Raw genomic sequence first — 22,500 nt, 5'->3', positions numbered from 1 at the left:
CATTTATGCAATGACTTGACATAATGTAGGCTATATTTATGTGCATCATCCTTCCTGCAGCAGGCGAGAGAAAATTATATCTTTCTGGACAAACTTTCACCAATCTAATAGGCTATATTTTTCTAGCTGATGCATAGAACATTATTTTCACTTTGATATTGCTATAGTGTAGCGTATTTACATGCTTGCAGTATTTAAACTGCAGTTAGATTGGTTTGAGAAGCATCATAATATGGAATAATAGCCGATATATGGAGACAGACGGGATGAAGGGAGGTGGGGGGGGGGGGATCAGAGGCTTGGGTTTCCTCTGGTTTTGCGGGACCAGTGGAATTGGAGCTAAAAAGGCAAGCGTGCCATTCGTTTATTGCACTTATCCAATGAGCATGACGGTGCATAATTTTACGCCTAAAAGGCGTGGTTGTAATGCTTTGGGCTGCATCTAGCGCCAGCACAACGATATCAAGTGCGCCTGTCCACGCCCACTGCTTTGATCTGCGCCTGCCGCTCGGCCTAGAAACTGCGCCGATGCAACGATAGGGCCCACAATCTCCAACAGATCCAGACTGTTGTGGCTCTGATACGAAGTCTGTCTTTTAAAATGTTCCTTATAAAATATGTTAGAGAAAGACAAATGCTGTTATTGGACACACTTCTGTAAGCGAGTCCAGCTGTCTTGCAAGGTTACTACCTCTTCTGTACCTAGGGAGTAGGAATGATTGATATGCTGCTGTTGTACATGTAGTTCTTCCAAGCCTACAGTCACTGAAACTGCTGCCAAGGTCATTCACTTCTTTCATCTTAAAGATGCTGTACGCTGCTTACTGTACACGTTAGCAATCCCAATAAAACACTGCCTACCTCCCGCACAATGTTGTTATCTCAAGTTTCGCATAATTGGTATTCCAAAATATTCCGTTGTTTCCATACTATACAGAGCCCTTATTCAAATGCCAGGCGGACAGTGGACTATGTTCGATGTATCTTGCACAATCTATGGCCGGCAAAGTTGTAATATATCGTCATGTCTGGTGTCTTTGGGTCATTTATAAATTAAATTATTTAAAAAAAAATCTATTGATTTTTTTTTGTACTGCTATTTTACATTGAAGTTAACGGTGAGTGGCTGCACACTAGTGACGTGACGTAGTTGCCCCGGCTCTATATACACAGCGCCGGTGTCACCTGAAAACCCTGTATGAATTCCGCTTTTTAGGAACTAGGAACAAACGCCTTGTTTTAGCCTAATCACAATGCTTCTTTTTTTTCTTCTTTTTTCTTCTTTCATTTTCATTTTAAACGTAAAAGGTCAGAGAATTTTCTCAACCCTCAGAGTGAAAACCAAATCACCAAAATTAGGGAGTTACATGGCTTTCACAGGACAACAGGGAAACGGTATATTACGCCCCAAAACATCCTCAACATCATCAAAAGCCAATGTCAGACAAGGGGGGGGGACAAACACAGTTCAATAATGTACTGTAAATATGTGATCTATTTATTATTATTTTAATGTGAAAAAGGCTTCATATTCCAGATCTAAACATTATAAGTCTTTGAATTCAAGGCACATGTGAGGTCTTTCCAGAGAAACACTCAATGATTTTCTTCTTTCTTCTCGTATCAGTGGGTGTGAGCTTGGCTGCCCTCAGCTCATCGCTCATCACTGACAGCAGCAGCGTGCTTGTTGTAAGGCCTTTTCACTGCCGTCTCTTGCGCTGGCTTTGATTTAATGGCCGACTTGTTGTTGTGAACTTGTTCTTGTGATAGCGCGCTAAATGAAGCCTCTGAAGAAGCTGATGGGTTTTGCTGCTTCGCACTCGGCGGTGGCGTAGTCGTGACTTTCTTGTACAGGCGCTCGTGTCTGTCTGGAGTCTGAAAACAGGGCACTCTGCACATTCTCTCTCCTTCAAAGACCATTGAGTTTTACAGCTGCCTCATAAAACTATAGGTAAATCTCCATCGGATTTCTATTGCTGGGAGGTGAGCCACGTGTTTTGAATTAAAAAAATAGTGCCATGACATGTGGATGGCAGAAGTGTGCTTACTTATAGGGGGAGCAATTTACCTTTTTTTTTTATTCCAAAGATTTGCGTTTTTTTTAGGTGTTTGTGTCAGCAGCGCAGTTCGTCTCTCTTAATGTGTTGTCACACAGAGGTCGTTCTAGTCAGGTCACAGATGAGTGGAAACAAGTAATGGAGTAATTTCCCGATACTCAACCCTGCAAATTGAGGGCGTAAATTTCAAACATGAGATAAAATGTGCAGTAAATTTTGGCGATACAGGACACACACACACACACGCACACACACACACACACACACACACACACACACACGCACACACACACAAACACACAGACTCTCACTCTCACTCACACACACCAGAGATGGGGACTTGGACTCGCGACTTGGACTTGAGACTCATCCTCAAAAGACTTGAGACTTGACTCCGACTCAAGATTTGGGACTCATGAACAATCTTCATTTATTTTTTTATTCATATTTTTTGGGCAGATTAACATTAAGGAAATGTCTACTAATAATATTGTCAACCAATCAATGCTGATACTGTATGCTAATAGATAAAGGAGTGAGTAGAATATAGTACATCTTTAGAGCTATGCAGTGTTCTAAGCAGACCGGATGGCATCCAGCAGATGCTAGAACGCTCATTACAACCATAAGAAACTCGAGACTTGACTTGGACTTGCAAAAAAAATGACTTGTGAGCATCTCTGACACACACACACACACACACACACGTCACACACACACACACACACACACACACACGCACGCGGCTCGGCGACAGCAGCAGAGCAAATAGCGGTTGGGTGAAGGTAATGGTGTTTGATGTGGAGGTTTCTGCCTTTCTCCTTGCCTGATGAAGGAGCAGATTGCGGAGGTATTTTCCACATCGCCCGGTGTCGTCAGAACAGAAGAACCTCCAACGCGCGTCTGATGAATTCTTTCCATTGAAACCTGCTGATAATTAGCCGCTCGCGGCGCGGCCAAGGCTCTGCAGTGCAGCCTGGAAAAGACCTTGGGAGTGTTGAGCAATATTTTGCATCAGAAAAAACGCTGGCTGCCCGTTTTCTCCTCGCTCGCTCGCTCGCACGCCGTGAATCATTCAGTGGCTATGGTCACGTGACACGAGCGCTTCTTTTTCCTCCTTCCTCCCATCTCTCCATCCACTCTGCCTGCGAGCTCCACCACACTCAGCCAAATACTTCACATTCCTGCTGCTTGTTGTGATACTGCGTCCACTGTGTAGCTGCCCTCTGGAGGCTCATGGGCAAACGGCACGGTGGCTCAGTGGTTAGCGCTGTTGCCCCCCCCCCCCCCCCCCAGCGAGAAGGTCCCGGGTTCGAGCCCCGGGCTGTCCCTTTCTGTGTGGAGTTTGCATGTTCTCCCCGTGTTCTCGTGGGTTTGCTCTGGTTTCCTTCCACCATCAAAGACATCTATGTTAGGGTTAGGGTTGTCAAAAGTATGGATATTATAAAAAAAAAAAAAAAAAAAAAAAATGTATACATACAATACTCATTTGCAACAGGTATCCACAATCGATAAGTATTGATACTAACAATTAACGGATACAATAGTCATTTGCATTTTATCAATACCATCAGTGCTTTCTCTACATGAAAAATGAAACATACTACAGATTTTTCCCTCCCTATCATTGTTCCTTCAACAAGCTCAAAGTGTGATAGGCTGATGACTAGAGCAGGGGTAATCTGCTGTGTTCTGATAGGCTAATGACTAGAGCAGGGGTAATCTGCTGTGTTCTGATAGGCTAATGACTAGAGCAGGGGTAATCTGCTGTGTTCTGATAGGCTAATGACTAGAGCAGGGGTAATCTGCTGTGTTCTGATAGGCTAATGACTAGAGCAGGGCTAATCTGCTGTGTTCTGATAGGCTAATGACTAGAGCAGGGGTAATCTGCTGTGTTCTGATAGGCTAATGACTAGAGCAGGGGTAATCTGCTGTGTTCTGATAGGGCCTAGGCTGATGACTAGAGCAGGGCTAATCTGCTGTGTTCTGATAGGCTGATGACTAGAGATGCTGCGATCCGATCATGTGATCGGATATCGGCGCGATATCAGCCAAAAAACATGGATCGGATCGGATTCCAGCGAAAATGACCGATCCAAGGCTCCGATATAAGCACTCCATTCCATGACTCCGCTCCAGGATTTCTATCCAGCATGCATGCAGCAGCAGCAGCAGCAGCAGCAGCACACAGAGGCCGCGTTGAGCCTAGGATGGCCAGTAGTGATGTGCGGGTCAGGTTTTTTTAAGGCCCGCCCCAACCCAACCCATCATTGGAGCCAGCCCGCCCCGCCCGCCCCGTTAAAATATCTGAAAATTCCGAACCCAGCCCAACCCAGCAGCCCGCAACGGCCAATTTAATGTAATATGTCTCCGGACGCAGGAGGAGCACAGCAGAGCTTCCAAGGTGTGCAAAGCAGCTAATAACTGTCTCTCTCCCCCCTCTCTCTCTCTCACACACACACACACACACACACACACACACACACACACACACACACACAGACACTCACATCACATGCTGCCGTGCGCGACAACAGTTGTAGCCTAGGCCTGCTCTGGATGAGTTGCGCTGCTGCTTTCATGTCGGTCTTTCTTCAATTAATCCATGGTCTTCAGATAGCGCGACCGACTACGCTTCCCCAAAGTGCGGATGGCGTGACCGCGCAGTGTTTCAAATGGAGGTAGCAGGTAGAGGTAGGTAGGCACTAGGGCTGTTGAAACGAATTTTGATATTCGAATATTATTCGAATTTAATAATTATGAACGAAATTCGATTATTTATTTATTTTTTAAACGAATATATATATATATATATATATATATTTTTTTTTTTTAGAACACTAGAACAGTGACAAGTTCTGACAACATACTTGAAGAAAAGAGTGTTAACTGAAGTTGACTGTTGAAGCTGCTATACTGATGTAAACCTACCTGTAGCTCTTAAAATGTATGTTCATTCATTGTTAACTGAAGTTGACTGTTGAAGCTGCTATACTGAATGTAAACCTGTAGCTCTTAAATGCAATACGTGACTGATTTTTTTTTGTTCATGGCTCATTGTTGTTTTGGCAAAGTTTACTTATTTGTTTATTGATAAGGAGCTCAAACAAAGGCTGTGTCTTTTTTTATTATCAATTATTTTATTTTAGCATTTCAGACAGCACCAATACATCACTGATGAATATTAACTAAGCTCTGGTTATCTGACCTATTTTCTAATGCAATGAATGTATGTACATTGTACAAGGAACATGTTTTCTTAAATAAACATCATTGCTGGACTATTTGTGATAAGCCTAATATTATTTTGAATATTCATCCACCATTCACTTTTCCATCTACATTTGGTAAAATGCTTAGAAAAAGTTTTACTTGGTCAAACCCAAAGATTCAGCTATATTTAGAATCAGAACATAACATAAGAGAAGACAACAATTCACTCAGACCAAATTTTTTTTTTTTTTTTTTTTTTTTTAAACTCATTGAGTGCCATGGACGAGTATGTTCGTCAATTGGTTTAGTAACGTAGAGTGCCAAGGACGAGTATGTTCGGCAATTGCGTTTTTTGACGGTGGGACGTGCATCAAAGCCAGATCCATCTCCTGTGAAAGTATGGTGGCTGTTGAATGTGTAAAAGCTATTTTAGGGACCCATTAGGTGGCGACAGTGCTCTCCAGATTACAGAAAGGTCCGGAAAACTGCAGCAAAAAGCCGTGATCAAAGAGAAGCCGATGCATGCTGCAGCCAGAGCCATATAGATTGCTCTGTCTGCAGCTGACGTCGGGCTGCGAACATCAGTCAATCCGCGCACACAACTGAGCTCCTCTGCCTCTGTCTGTCTGTCTGCATATAGTTTCTCCACACGATTACCCGCCAGAAAGGCAGCACCCGACGCCGAAGGGCCAAACCTATCCCTGCAGTCCCGTTTGGCATTTTCTTGTCGCGCTGAGAGCCGCCCGGGAGCCGCCCGGCGCAAAAACGGAGGCTCCGAAAATAGACTGGGTGCGTGTGGGGAGGAGTTTGCAGCTGAGGCGGGGAGAGGGGGGTGGGGCACGCAGGCTCCACAGAACTACACCACGTCACTACATCAGAAAATATTAGCTAGCGTCAGTGAATGTGCTTGAAATGCTGCATTTCACAAAAGGCTGAAAATCTCAGCTTATAATTTGAAACCTGTCTTTTTGCTCAAAACAGCCTATCTTCTCTGGCTCATAACTAAAGAACGGAAAATGGGATCAATAAACTTTTTTTTGCAGATGATAGAAGAGAGTCTCCTCGTTCTTTGTGCGTGTTCGGTGTTTACATAGTAATATCACACAATATTCTGTGGGCCTCGAGAAATCACTGAAAACGCTCTGAAACTCTGGCACTGGGAGCTTCCGTTCTCCAAAAGTGGCTGGCACTCAATGAGTTAATTCAATTAAAAATTAATTAAAATATTCGAATATAATTCGAATATTAAAATGTATAAAGCACTGAAATTCGAATTTGATTATAGAGGGAGATTGACAGCCCTAGTAGGCACTAGGCAGGCTACAGAAACAGTTCTTATTCTTCCCCATTTCTTTTAATTACCTCATGCGCTCTCAATTGGCCATGTTGCAGTAGTAGGCTAAACGTAGTAGTGCAGCAGGTGCGCACACGGCTTGCAGATACGGCCAGACTCGCTGTCTGATTTCTTTTAATTACCTCATGCGCACTCAATTGTTCACAGCCTACTCACGTTGCAGTAAAGTTGACAAATAGATCACAGTCGAGTCCACAACAGAAAATCTGCGGTGGCATTATATGGACACTTCAAATAATAATTACAGCGAATAATCCTTCCAAAATGTTTGTTTTGAGAGCACATAGGCTACCTCATTGAAGCGTTTCTTTACTCCATGTAGGCTATAGAGAGTGCAGCAAAAGTCTGTCTGATTGTGTGTACCTACATGTGAGAGTTAACGTCTTTAAGGTTAATTACTCTGCGTGTTTCATTGCTCTAAATTATTTAATAATGTTGCTTTGTCACGGGCCATATCGCCCCAGCCCTAATTTGATTGTTATGTTTTAGTTTTACATCAAATTAATTAGATGAACTAAATCGTTTACATACTATATTACCAAAGCACACACATACATACCTAACCCTAAAAATGTTTGTTGCCTGCTAGCTATCAGACAGAATAGAGAGACTTAAATATGTGCTGTATCGGTATCGGATCGAAATCGGTATCGAATCGGGTATCGAAATTTGATCGGAATCGGATCGGTTTTGAGCTAAAATATCGAAATCGGATCGGAATTGAAAAATCTCGATCGCAGCATCTCTACTGATGACTAGAGCAGGGCTAATCTGCTGTGTTCTGACAGGCTGATGACTAGAGCAGGGGTAATCTGCTGTGGTCTGATAGGCTGATGACTAGAGCAGGGCTAATCTGCTGTGGAGGTGCAAAGTTTTGAATGAGTTTTGATTATGGAGAAGCGTGAGTTCGTTGTCATTTCCTCCCTTGAAAATGGTATCGAGTATTGATATTGTCCTGGGTATCAGTATTGAAGTTGGAAATTCTAGCATCATGACAAGTTGACAACTCTAGTTAGGGTTAATAATACTTGGTCAGTGCCCCTGACCAAGCCAGGCACTGGCAAAAGAACTGGAGTTGGTCCCCGGGCAGCTGTACTGTGGCTGGCTGCCCATGCTTCTCCTAGTTCTACAGTAGGTATGTAGGTACCTTGTGTAAGATGCTTCAAATGCAGAGGATACATTTCCCCCACAGGGATAATCAAATGTACAAATACAAAAAACACAAATAATTATTTTACAGAAAACAAAACAAATTCAAATGGAGAAGAGATGATAGAGCTGTATGAAGTATGCCAAAAACAATGGTGATTTGTGTCTTTAGCATTCCAGGGTGTTGCAATCCTTCTCCTAATCTTTGCTTTTGTGAAAGAATGCGACGTGAAAGCTGCAATAACTCTGTGTGTGTGGAAATGACACTGTGCATGAAAGATCAAGTAAACAACATAGAGTTTTCATGTTATGATGAAAGTTGTTGGAGGGGTTGCTTGAGGTGAGAGATGGGAGAGGCAGCCACACATTTGCTCCAGGCTGACATCTCACAACTCACAATCTGTGTCTCGGCTGCTAATCTGAGTATATTTTGAAACCATTACTGCCGGCTGTATATATGTATATATGTATATATGTATGTATGTATGTATGTATGTATTGTATGTAGGTATGTATGTTTGTATTGTATGTAGGTATGTCCATGTATGTCTTGTTTGTTTCGGGGACAACGGATGGAAATTAGCCTCGTGCCACGTGCAACGTGTTCGACCCTCGTGCTCGAGTCTCGTGCTAAATCCGGCAATTTTTACACTCTGATTATGTTCTTTGTGTCCATTAATTTTGCACTGTCCCGTCCAAATAAACAAATAAACTAAACTAAACTAAACTGTTTGTGAGAGATTAAAGTTGTCAAACTGGTGAAGTTCCCACCACGACACCTGTCACAACTTACAGAGCGCTCAACATTGTGACAGCGTCCAGCCTGAGCATCCAAAAATCAAACTGTCTCGATCTGGAGGAATCTTTAAGAGACAGACCAGGGTTTGTCTTTAATCTCTGGGGTTTAAGTAAACAGTTATTAGCAGGAAGGTCCTGTGAGATTTTTTATTTGCACATAACTATTTCCAGTATGCACATTAGCTTTTAGGAATTTGATCTCATTTTGTAGCACTTTTTAATTGGCACTTAACTATTTGCATTGTCATTTTTTTGTGTACCACCGAGGACCACATTGAAATAATAATAATAATAATAATAATAATGATGATGATGATGATGATGATGATAATAATAATAATACATTTTCTTTGGAGGCGCCTTTCAAGACACCAAAGGTCACCTTACAATGCATATAAAACAGTTATGCATATGAAACCATAGACAGACAAGAAAAATAAAACCAGAAAACAGCAAACTCCAGCATGAACAAAACATAATAAGAAGCAAAGATGAGCAAACTGGTACGGGAGGGGGTCAGTGATTACAGTGAATAAGCCAATTTGAACAGGTGGGTTTTGAATGTTGTTCTGGTGCCAGACTGTCGGATGTGTGAGGGGGCAGGGAGTTCCAGAGCCTGGGGGCAGTGCAGCTGAAGGCCCTGGCACCCATGGTACTGAGGCGGGAGGTGGGGAGGAGAGACGAGAGTCAGGAGACCAGCTGAGGATGAGCACAGGGAGCGGGAGGGTGTGTACTCCTGCAGGAGGTCAGAAAGATAGGTGGGGGCTAGGTTGTGGAGCACTTTGATACTGGTTTACCTCCTGTTTATTATGACATGATCTTAACCCATTGATACCTGATGCAGCATTTGTGTGTATCCCTTTAAGACCGCGAACCGCGTGAACGCGGTTCGCGGTCTTAAAGGGATACACACACAAATGAGGGATATACATGCAAATGCTGCATCAGGTATCAATTGGTTAAATGACACCAATAGTACACACCATATAGCACCAAACTGCAATAAATTATATAAAAATATGAGTCTTTGTAGGAGAAACAAAAATAAATTCATGTAGAAAATATAATAGATTGGTGTTTCTATAGGTGATTGTCATGATGTTGATGTTTGTTTGCTGACTGGAAGTTGTAGTTTACCCAACATTTTATTTACCACTAGCACTTTATCACTGCGTCTTGATACACCGCTGTATAACGTCTAGATATCTCGAGTGGAGTTATATAGACAATTTCAATGTTCAGCCTCCTCCTCCCTGTGGTCATGTTGTACATTTCACTTTTCACTCATTTTGCTTGTGCTTGTGTGTGTCTGAGGAATCTTTCTAATATCAGCTCATTAAGGCCTGTGAACCTGGTCCTCTGATTACACTCACATGCTGTTCAAACCAACATCCTCTCATATAGAAACTCTTCAATGGCTGCTTGTGTCATTGTACCATGCGGACCTCTGTTTGTGCTTAATGTTTGAGAGCCACAACTCGCTTTACTGAATATAAGCTTCTTTTTTTCCAAAATGTTTGCATGTTAAACAACAAATATCTGTATGGCAGTGTGCAGCAATGCTTTGTGCTCAAGTAATCGTAGTGGGGACTACGACAGAAGCCATTTTGAGTACTTTGTATGTCTGTTTGTTTGTATGTTTGTATGTTTGTTTATATGTCTGTCTGTCTGTCTGTCTGTCTGTCTGTCTGTGGACAGATTTGGTCACCGCGTTAGTGTCAAAAACCGTGCAAGATGCAGTCAGGAAACTTGACAGATGTGTGTAGTTGACATCAAAATGAAGGTGGAGTTTGAATCCCCGCCCCTCCACTTTACGCCCCCTGGCCATTTGTTTCAAGTTGCGGGCATCACGCCTGGTGTGATCTCATCGCTAGATGGTCTCTCTCTAGTTGAATCTGAATTCATCTAATTCGCCTAAATCAAAGAGCAAATGGTGCGCTCTGCCTTTGAGGAAACACTCTCTTTCTCTCTCTCATATTGAACTTGCCCTAGGTGAAGCCTTCCTACTGTTTTCTCATTTTCATTATTAGCCAAATAAATGAAAGGTTCACATGTGCATAACTCCCACTGCTTATTAAGCCCACAGTGCTGCTGCAGGAGCCGCTAAACAATGAGGGCTGAAGCCTCGCCTCGCCCCCTGCTGGCTGGGCTGCCATGCTGTGGGTCAGCTGATCTAACATGGGGATCCACACATTTCATTTGGCTTCGCTCTGCTCTACTAAAGCAGCCCAAAACTCTTCAGAGTAGGGCTGCACATTATTGGAAAAAAACTGACATTCCAATCAATTTTGTTCCTGCGATATGAAAAAAATACAGGAATTTTGACCAAATGACTTAAAGGGACACTCCGCCGATTTTCAACCAGCTTTGTATCATTAGAACATCAGTACTGTAGTGTATCAGAAACCTGTAAACAGGTTTGAAGTCATTCATTTAGTTTGACAGTTATTGAGAGTTGATTTGAGTTAAGTTGTGGACCAGTAATGTTATTCATGCACAAATGACATCACTGGTCCACAAGTTTACTCAAATCAAGGGCTCCTTAGGGTTCCATTGCCATCGCCATCCCAGTGACGCGGTTTGTTTACCAAAATGCTGCTCGGCTGATCCCTCGTATACGGAAGGTGAACACTCCGACTTACTTCCTTGACAGCTAGATCCACATTTTTCTTCTCGCCAATCCTCAATGGCTTCCTTGTTTTGCTCGGGAGTACAAAAAAAAACTTTAATTGGCGATTTGTTACATTTGTTGTCTGCGCAGCCCCACCACACAACAGCTTTTAGCTATGTTTAATTCAAGGAAAATGACGCTGGTGTGTGGAAGTGAATGGAGCGCTTTCCCCCGTGACTTCATGCAGTGTCTCTATTGAGCACATCGCCATGACGATGCTGAAGCCATATATTGTACAGCCCTACTTCACAGTCATTTCCGCTATTTCACTCCTCCAGTCCCACGTGGCTGTAGCTGTGTTGTGGAGGGTGGAAACGATGGAAAGTGCCATCCCAACTTTGTCATTTGGCCTTTCAACAATGACAGTGGGCTGTTTGTTCCTCGGAGAGAAACAAGGGAGACGGAAAAAAAAGACACCAAAAAAACGGAGAGATATTGAACTCCTTGAAGAGAAGTTACATTTCTTCAGAAGGACCACTTCGCACCCGAGCATGAATGAAGTCTAAGTTTGACTGGATCTGCTGCATGTTGTAGCTGTAAACAAGGCCCGCCGTTGTCTGCTCTCTCTCTCTCCCTCTCTCTCTCTCCCTCTCTCTCTCTCCCTCTCTCTCTCTCTCTCTCTCTCTCCCTCTCTCTCCCTCTCTCTCTCTCTCTCCCTCTCCCTCTCTCTCTCTCCCTCTCCCTCTCCCTCTCCCTCTCCCTCTCCCTCTCCCTCTCCCTCTCCCTCTCTCCCTCTCTCTCTCTCTCTCTCTCTCTCTCTCTCCCTCTCTCCCTCTCTCTCTCTCTCTCTCTCTCTCTCCCTCTCTCTCTCTCCCTCTCTCTCTCTCTCTCTCACACACACACACACACACACACACACACACACACACACAGAAGTGTGATTTGGCAGTGTGTTGTTTGTGGATAGCTGCGGCAGAACAACAGATGTCATCGTTCAGCAGAGGGCCACTTACAGTTTGTGTGGGTGCAAACAAACAGGCAGGTTACAGTGAGCGTCCCCATGAAGTGAACTCATTGCTGTTTACCCCATTACCTTTGCTTCCTAGAAAACAGAGCATCTTTCATGCTGACCTCGTGCTGCACTAGCAGGCGTAAATAGACATTTTTCTAACCAATAGAACGTCACAGATTCTTGAACAGTCCCGCCCCCTCCGCACCAGCTTGCCATCAAGTAAAACTTGCCTTTCTCTCACTGACCCGTGTTCCATTGGTTTAGTCTTTTGAATGAGCCCTCCATCACTGCGTTATGCCCCGCCCGCAACATCCCGTTTCAACAGGAAATACGTAAAATCCAGGAAGTAGAGATGCGAATCGATGTTGAAGAAGGTCAAATAGAGATCTGGAAATAGCGCCCACAACTCGACAAGTTCAAATGTCAAATCAAACTATGTGCAATGTCAGCAGACACCAAAAAAAGAGAAGGAACTAGAGACCCTCTTGTGATGTGACACGTGACACGGGGAACTCTTGTGATGTGACACGTGACATGGGGAACTCTTGACCTCAGAGACTCTTTAAATTCAGTCTTCTTGCCCTTTTCAGACTGCAGGGCTCGCTGCCTGGGAGGGAAACATAAAATGCCAAGCCAATGAAAATGAATGGATTTCAACACAAGTATTCAAGTATTATATAAACCACCTTTACAGCACTAAATACATAATTAATCTTAATTAGGTGTGTGAGCTACTGAGCTGCAATAAGAAAGAATAGTATCTTTTGTTATAGAGAAATATCCAAACCATTATGATTTTCAATTCAGCCTTAAAACTGACCAACATACAGACACAAACGTAAGGAAACATCCCAGTGGCCTGCTACCTGATTGACTGACAGTATGTTGACAGTATGTTACTATGCTACCTGATTGACTGACAGTATGTTGACAGTATGTTACTATGCTACCTGGTTGATTGACAGTATGTTGACAGTATGTTACTATGCTACCTGATTGATTGACAGTATGTTGACAGTATGTTACTATGCTACCTTATTGATTGACAGTATGTTGACAGTATGTTACTATGCTACCTGATTGATTGACAGTATGTTGACAGTATGTTACTATGCTACCTGATTGATTGACAGTATGTTGACACTATGTTACTATGCTACCTGATTGATTGACAGTATGTTGACAGTATGTTACTATGCTACCTGATTGATTGACAGTATGTTGACAGTATGTTACTATGCTACCTGATTGATTGACACTATGCTATCTAACTGATTGACAGTATGTTGACAGTATGTTACTATCCCAGTGGTCTGCTGCCTGATTGATTTGACAGTATGTTACTATCTGCTGCCTGATTGATTTGACAGTATGTTACTATCTGCTGTCTGATTGACAGTATGTTACTATCTGCTGCCTGATTGATATGACAGTATGTTACTATCTGCTAACTGATTGATTTGACAGTATGTTACTATCTGCTACCTGATTGACAGTATGTTACTATCTGCTGCCTGATTGATATGACAGTATGTTATCTGCTACCTGATTGATTTGACAGTATGTTACTATCTGCTACCTGATTGACAGTATGTTACTATCTGCTGCCTGATTGATATGACAGTATGTTACTATCTGCTACCTGATTGATTTGACAGTATGTTACTATCTGCTACCTGATTGACAGTATGTTACTATCTGCTACCTGATTGACAGTATGTTACTATCTGCTGCCTGATTGATTTGACAGTATGTTACTATCTGCTACCTGATTGCTTTGACAGTATGTTACTATCTGCTGCCTGATTGATTTGACAGTATGTTACTATCTGCTACCTGATTGATTTGACAGTATGTTACTATCTGCTACCTGATTGATTTGACAGTATGTTACTATCTGCTACCTGATTGATTTGACAGTATGTTACTATCTGCTGTCTGATTGATATGACAGTATGTTACTATCTGCTACCTGATTGATTTGACAGTATGTTACTATCTGCTGCCTGATTGATTTGACAGTATGTTACTATCTGCTACCTGATTGATTTGACAGTATGTTACTATCTGCTACCTGATTGATTTGACAGTATGTTACTATCTGCTACCTGATTGATTTGACAGTATGTTACTATCTGCTGCCTGATTGATTTGACAGTATGTTACTATCTGCTACCTGATTGATTTGACAGTATGTTACTATCTGCTACCTGATTGATTTGACAGTATGTTACTATCTGCTACCTGATTGATTTGACAGTATGTTACTATCTGCTGCCTGATTGATTTGACACTATGTTACTATCTGTTGTCTGATTGATTTGACAGTATGTTACTATCTGCTACCTGATTGATTTGACAGTATGTTACTATCTGCTACCTGATTGATTTGACAGTATGTTACTATCTGCTACCTGATTGATTTGACAGTATGTTACTATCTGCTACCTGATTGATTTGACACTATGTTACTATCTGCTACCTGATTGACAGTATGTTACTCTCTGCTGTCTGATTGAGTTGACAGTATGTTGCTATGTTACTCTTGCTATTTTACCAAATGAACAGTCTTGGCTCTGAATTAAACTTCATTATAAAGGGCTCAAGGGACTGACATTCAGTAGAATAGCCCCAATTATAGAGCTTCCTTCATTTCTGCTCAATAAATTGGAAGTACGGTGGTTAATATTCTTAATGGCTGTATAGCTTTGAATTGCAAACCATGCTTTAATATAAGTGCCCAGTGGGAGAGGGAGCGCTAGCTTACATTTTACGCCTCAAACTCCCCAAGTGCCTGTTAATAGTGTTTCAGAGGCTTCAGTTGGCCAGCAGAGAATCCACACACACACACACACACACACACACACACACACACACACACACACACACACACACACCTTTAAATCCTCATCCACACCTCGAGCACAGAGCCACAAAGCGGCATGGCGTCTCGTCTCCTGTGGGGGTGCACTGCAGGTAATTAGGCTGCTGTCACCGCTCGTTTTCAGCTCAACAGGGAAGAAGAAAGGCCAGAACAATAATGCCTCCCTCATAAAAAAACGGTGTAATTATCCTAAGTTTGAAGCGCCCCAGGAGGGCCAAAATCTCCTTATATGACAAGAAATAAATTGCCGGCGCCAAATCGAGCACAGAAACCACCGCACCGGCAAAAAGGATAACTGAATTATTTTTGTTTTGTATCTCATATTAAGCTTGAATTTGTGGCGCTGTCAGCTCACTGGGTTTGGACCGGTTTGGACAGCTGACCCTTTCCCCTGGCGGGGAAGAGGGGGGGTGGGGGGGAGAAATTTTGTTGCAACAGAATTATCAAACATTATTCACGGCTGCTGTGAATTGAGATGTCAAACGGGTCCTAGGCTTCTGCTAAAATGCTTGAAATGAGTTTCTTATATAGACAAATAGAAACAGTGCAGTCTGTTGATCCTCTATCATCTATCTCTCTCCAAAGCATTTTCCTTTCCATTGAGGCAAAGGGCGGCTACTTGAAAGAGACTTCTGATTTGTTTGACACTTTGTTGCTCCCTGCATCATTCACATGGTGTTATTTCATAGTTGTGATGTCTTTACTGTGATTCTAAAAATGTGGGCAATAGTAAAAAAATAAATAAAACTGTGCATGTCCAAAGTTTTGACTGGTAGCGTACATTACAGTACATTCTTTCAACATTACATTTATTCAGCAGTGTATCTCTGACCTCGCTCCCAACGGGATGTGCGCCTGTGTGTTTGTGTGTGTGTGTGTGTGTATAGGTGTGTGTGTGTGTGTGTGTGTGTGTGTGTGTGTGTGAGGGGGCGTGTGGAGGGTGGCTATTAACGCCGTCACAGCAGACACAGTAGATTTCCACTGGAGGCCGATGGCGAGCTGGCTGTCGCCTGCCTCGGGGGCCATTTTTAGCCTTGCGGCGGCTCTGGCCGACCTCGCTGCCACCTCGCCCGTGCGATCGCTGCCACGTGTGTCGGCGCTGCTGGCCGGGGGGGGGGGGGGGCTCCCGTGGGACCCCGGGGCCGAGGGGAGGGGAGGGGCCGAGGGGCTCGCCCGCTGACTGAGGCACACTAGCGGTCTTAAGGAGCGCTTGAGGGGAAGTCCTGTGCGTTTGAAGTGAGGGACCTCAGAAAGGGCTGTTTACTCTGGAGGGGGGGGGAGGGGGGAGAGCTGGCCGGCCGCACAAGAATGCCTGTGTCATGACGGGAGGAGGAATGTGCTCCACAATCCCAACACTGTAGGGCCCAGGCCACGCCCCCCACCCCCCCTCCGCCCAATCACTGGCCCCCTCTGCCCATCACTGGAGGGCCCAGGCCATGGCCCCCCACCGCCCCTCTGTTCAATCACTGGCCCCCTCTGCCCAACACTGTAGGGCCCAGGCCACGCCCCCCACCCCCCCTCTGCCCAATCACTGGCCCCCTCTGCCCAACACTGTAGGGCCCAGGCCACGCCCCCCACCCCCCCTCTGCCCAATCACTGGCCCCCTCTGCCCAACACTGTAGGGCCCAGGCCATGGGCCCCCACCCCCCCTCTGCTCAATCACTGGCCCCCTCTGCCCAACACTGTAGGGCCCAGGCCATGCCCCCCCCACCCCCCCTCCGCCCAATCACTGGCCCCCTCTGCCCAACACTGTAGGGCCCAGGCCATGGCCCCCCCCTTCTGCTCAATCACTGGCCCCCTCTGCCCAACACTGTAGGGCCCAGGCCATGGCCCCCCCCCTTCTGCTCAATCATTGGCCCTCTCTGCCCAACACTGTAGGGCCCAGGCCATGGCAAAGTTAAGACTCACCGGCCTCTCCGTCAGAAGAGGGCGTATTAGCAATTTCAATAGCGGGGAGTGCAGAGGGGACCACATGATGTCAAGTCAGATAATTCACTTCCTTCTCATAGCAAGTGAAGACAGGAACTTCCTTTGGAAGACACATCTGATTTTCCTGTTATATAACTCCAGAGGATAATCTGTGGATTGTTAAATATTGGCCTAAAATAATGTTTAGGGATATTACTGCCAGTTTCCCATTGAATCACATAGGGTATTGTACTTTGACAATTGGTTAATATGAAATGTGATCCCATATGAATTGTTTTGCTACATCATAGAGCTGTGATGGTTGCACACTAGATGTGCAGCTCCCATGCAGGGTTTCATGGTCTTGAGCTGAATGGTGGACCTGCAGAGTGGTTAGCTTGGTTAGCAGCAGTGGTGGACCTGCAGAGTGGTTAGCTTGGTTAGCAGCAGTGTGGACCTGCAGAGTGGTTAGCTTGGTTAGCAGCAGTGTGGACCTGCAGAGTGTTTAGCTTGGTTAGTAGCAGTGTGGACCTGCAGAGTGGTTATCTTGGTTAGCAGCAGTGGTGGACCTGCAGAGGGTTTAGCTTGGTTAGCAGCAGTGGTGGACCTGCAGAGTGTTTAGCTTGGTTAGCAGCAGTGGACCTGCAGAGTGTTTAGCTTGGTTAGCAGCAGTGGTGGACCTGCAGAGTGTTTAGCCTGGTTAGCAGCAGTGGTGGACCTGCAGAGTGTTTAGCTTGGCAGCAGTGGTGGACCTGCAGAGTGTTTAGCTTGGTTAGCAGCAGTGGTGAACCTACAGAGTGTTTAGCTTGGTTAGCAGCAGTGGTGAACCTACAGAGTGTTTAGCTTGGTTAGCAGCAGTGGTTGACCTGCAGAGTGTTTAGCTTGGTTAGCAGCAGTGGTGAACCTACAGAGTGTTTAGCTTGGTTAGCAGCAGTGGTGAACCTACAGAGTGTTTAGCTTGGTTAGCAGCAGTGGTTGACCTGCAGAGTGTTTAGCTTGGCAGCAGTGGTGGACCTGCAGAGTGTTTAGCTTGGTTAGCAGCAGTGGTGGACCTGCAGAGTGGTTAGCTTGGTTAGCAGCAGTGGACCTGCAGAGTGGTTAGCTTGGTTAGCAGCAGCAGTGTGGACCTGCAGAGTGATTAGCTTGGTTAGCAGCAGTGGTGGACCTGCAGAGTGGTTAGCTTGGTTAGCAGCAGTGGTGGACCTGCAGAGTGTTTAGCGTGGTTAGCAGCAGCAGTGGTGGACCTGCAGAGTGTTCAGCTTGGTTAGCAGCAGCAGTGGTGGACCTGCAGAGTGTTTAGCTTGGTTAGCAGCAGTGGTTGACTTGCAGAGTGTTTAGCTTGGTTAGCAGCAGTGGTGAACCTGCAGAGTGGTTAGCTTGGTTAGCAGCAGTGGTTGACCTGCAGAGTGTTTAGCTTGGTTAGCAGCAGCAGTGGACCTACAGAGTGTTTAGCTTGGTTAGCAGCAGTGGTGGACCTGCAGAGTGGTTAGCTTGGTTAGCAGCAGTGGTGGACCTGCAGAGTGTTTAGCTTGGTTAGCAGCAGTGGTGGACCTGCAGAGTGATTAGCTTGGTTAGCAGCAGTGGTGGACCTGCAGAGTGTTTAGCTTGGTTAGCAGCAGTGGTGGACCTGCAGAGTGTTTAGCTTGGTTAGCAGCAGTGGACCTACAGAGTGTTTAGCTTGGTTAGCAGCAGTGGACCTGCAGAGTGTTTAGCTTGGTTAGCAGCAGTGGTGGACCTGCAGAGTGTTTAGCTTGGTTAGCAGCAGTGGTGGACCTGCATAGTGTTTAGCCTGGTTAGCAGCAGTGGTGGACCTGCAGAGTGTTTAGCTTGGTTAGCAGCAGTGGTGGACCTGCAGAGTGTTCAGCTTGGTTAGCAGCAGTGGACCTGCAGAGTGTTTAGCTTGGTTAGCAGCAGTGGTGGACCTGCAGAGTGTTTAGCTTGGTTAGCAGCAGTGGTGGACCTGCATAGTGTTTAGCCTGGTTAGCAGCAGTGGTGGACCTGCAGAGTGTTTAGCTTGGTTAGCAGCAGTGGTGGACCTGCAGAGTGTTCAGCTTGGTTAGCAGCAGTGGACCTGCAGAGTGTTTAGCTTGGTTAGCAGCAGTGGTGGACCTGCAGAGTGTTTAGCTTGGTTAGCAGCAGTGGTGGACCTGCATAGTGTTTAGCCTGGTTAGCAGCAGTGGTGGACCTGCAGAGTGTTTAGCTTGGTTAGCAGCAGTGGTGGACCTGCAGAGTGTTCAGCTTGGTTAGCAGCAGCAGTGGTGGACCTGCAGAGTGTTTAGCTTGGTTAGCAGCAGTGGTGGACCTGCATAGTGTTTAGCCTGGTTAGCAGCAGTGGTGGACCTGCAGAGTGTTTAGCTTGGTTAGCAGTGGTGTGTGAGCCATGTCAGGGATGTTAGCTGCACAGATACACGCTTAAGCTCTTGGCCATGAATGCACCGCGACACAAAAGAGAGAAAGGCTGTCAGAAATAGAACACATTTATTTATTTATTTGACAATAATCACTGGGCATACTGTTTGGTTATGCAAAGTCTTCACTGCCACACATTGGAATACATTAAACACAAAGTCAGCAACGTGGCTCTGTGTCACTGTCTTGCTGGGGAAGCAAAGCATGCCTGACTCTGGTTACTAGTCTTTGGATGGGAGACCATTTGGTGCTGTAAGTGGTGTTGGAAGACCAGTAGGAGCAGGTGCTCTCCCCTCTGGTCTCATGAATAATATCCCCATCCCCAGTACAGCTCAACAGTCACGTCACATCTTTTGCCCCGGAACGGAAGTGAGTTTCCCATTCATTTTCTCCATAGACATTTAAAAAAAATCCTATAACGAGCTTTAAGGCTGGAACCAAGCAAACCCGTGACCTACAGAATAAAAAAAAATACCCCATCTTTATTTTTTGTTTTTGCTCCAAGTGAAACGTTTTATGGTCACTCACGATTCAGTAGATTACGGGGTGGCTGATTGACCGCTTACAATGTCAACTACGCGGCACGTCCCTGATTGGCCCGTACCGTATGTACACTTTGTAGTTTCTGAAAACGCCCGCCCCCCGGGCTGGTCGGCCAGACGGAACCGATCGCAACGAACGAAACAGAATGTGAGTTCACGGCTCTGGATGGTTTTAACCAGGCTCTAAATGGCCTACTGAAGTACTGTTAGCGTCAGTCCCACCTAACATCCGTCTCCCCTGTCTTTGTCTCCACGCAGAGCCGGAGCTGCAGGTCCCGGGGGTTCTGGACGTGCCGGGCGCTCTGGACTCTGTAGCCCGGCAGGTGAAGCAGACCGTCCGCCGGCGCCGCCGCCGCAACGCCGGAGACGACAAGTACAACATCGAGGTGCTGCTGGGAGTCGACGACTCGGTGGTCCGCTTCCACGGCAAAGAGCACGTGCAGAACTACCTCCTCACACTCATGAATATCGTAAGTCACCAGACACTGCAGGCACGTTGAATTTGAGTCATGTACAAGCACATAATGAAGCATTAGTTTTCATGGCAGGTTGGGAATGTTGTATAATTACTGTATGTTGATTGTTTGGATTGATAACAACTTAAAGGGGTACTTTCAGCTTCTTATCATTACAAAATCGCTAGTATCATCATTATGACATCATTATGACATCATTATGACATCATTTGGACCAGGAAATTCTGTGAATGAGCGGGCAGCTCTCGGGTCCAGGCAAGATGGAAGGGAAGTTAAACATTGTTCATTTGCATAATATATTCCACCTTATGTTCCCACACGGGGTTCAGCCAATTACTTCCTATATTGTGTTTACACTTCCTGTGATGGTACAGTACTTATTATATTGTGTTCATTGTGTTATCGGCCTCTAGAATCATCTACAATCATCTGCCACTCAATGTGAAATTGTAGCTATAGTGAGTCCCCAAAAAATGATAGAAAAAATAACTTGTGGCATAATACAAGGGAATCTGCTGCAAACAAGGACTGTGCGCCCCTCTACGTACATCTGTTGTGCGTGTAGTTATGTGTCAGCAGGGGCGTTTAATGTGCGTCCTCTTCAGTGTTGACTCATTAAGTCATCACTAGTTGTGTTTCCATTACCCTCAGAAATGCGCAAAATCTAAATATCGCAATAGAAATTGGGTAATGGAAACACGTGAATTTCGAAAAACCTCCCAAATATCGCAAAAAGTTTTTTCGCTCTCATGAGGTGGTTTTTCAGACGTGTCGATATAGAAGTTTATCGCAAAAGTGTAATGGAAACACATTTTTCGCATTTGCACGTCATGTGACCCATATTATCCCTTGGAAAAGGAGCGGAAAATAAGTTTGGTAAGTAAGGTTCGATAGCCGTGTCAAAACCTCCGCAGCAAGTGGAAAACTTTGAAGCAACGCTACCTAGCAGAAAGACGAGTGTTATGCAAAAGCGTAGCCGGGCAAATTAGATAATGTTTAATGGCAGAAATCGGTCCATGGTGACAGCAGGCTGCCTGTGTGCGCGCATTTGGCACAGCGGCGAGATGAGAGGATGAAAAGCACACACTGGTGCGGTGGTGCTGTCTGAAGTGAATACAGTGACTGTGAGTAGGCTAATACATTGCACACGTTTCAGGTGCAATTATAGAACCAAATCAGCCTTTTCCCCCCTCCATCTCTAAATCGGACCAGTTGTAGGCTATTAGGCTACCTTTTTTCCTCTGCCTGTCGCGCTGACTGCATTCACGCAGCCAGCAACATTTTGCGACTCATTTTCTTTTGAATTGATAATCAGGCTCGTTTATATGCATTGTAACTTCATGTTGGGATTTGCATTGACCATTGGTTGGATTTGAGCATGCAGGGGACGGGATATGGGGCAGATCCCCGTGCGTAATCACTGTGGCAGCTGCTGCAACGGGGAATCACTCAAACGCAACTTCAATGGAAACGCCTACAAGTCGCAATTGTACATTGTCGAAGTTGTAGAAATATCGCAATTCTTTTGCGAAAAACTGTAATGGAAACACAGCTTGTAGCTGTGTTTCCATTACAGTTTTTCCCACCTATATTGTGTTTACACTTCCTGTGATGGTACAGTACTTATTATATTGTGTTCATTGTGTTATCGGCCTCTAGAATCATCTACAATCATCTGCCACTCAATGTGAAATTGTAGCTATAGTGAGTCCCCAAAAAATGATAGAAAAAATAACTTGTGGCATAATACAAGGGAATCTGCTGCAAACAAGGACTGTGCGCCCCTCTACGTACATCTGTTGTGCGTGTAGTTATGTGTCAGCAGGGGCGTTTAATGTGCGTCCTCTTCAGTGTTGACTCATTAAGTCATCACAGATGCTGCAGCCGAGGTGGAGGAAGACATTGGCCATATGCTTCAGCATTATGCTGGCTAATCCCTTAACGAGCCGTTTGAATGCATATCGCAAAGGAGGCAGAGCAGCTCGGACATCTGTTGAAAAGCAGCAGGCAGAGCAGCTCTCCTCTCCTCTCCTCTGCTCTGCTCTCCTCTGCTCTCCTCTGCTCTCCTCTCCTCTCCTCTGCTCTGC

At 45.0% G+C, this 22,500-nt stretch overlaps 1 protein-coding gene across 1 annotated transcript in view; it reads left to right on the top strand.

Moving 5' to 3' along the window:
* The window catches only part of adamts3 (ADAM metallopeptidase with thrombospondin type 1 motif, 3), a gene marked incomplete at its 3' end in the record, with an annotated part of 142,869 nt that overhangs the window by 57,802 nt on the left and 62,567 nt on the right, over positions 1-22,500 (top strand). The window contains exon 5 of the mRNA XM_083644987.1: positions 20,196-20,407. Within this exon, the coding sequence (XP_083501113.1) occupies positions 20,196-20,407 (212 nt within the window). The remainder of the gene's footprint in view (positions 1-20,195; positions 20,408-22,500) is intronic.

This window comes from Poromitra crassiceps (genome assembly GCF_964638095.1).
Source record: "Poromitra crassiceps genome assembly, chromosome: 10".
Classification (NCBI taxonomy): Eukaryota; Metazoa; Chordata; class Actinopteri; order Beryciformes; family Melamphaidae; genus Poromitra; species Poromitra crassiceps.
This window is presented reverse-complemented; position numbering and strand designations above follow the sequence as displayed.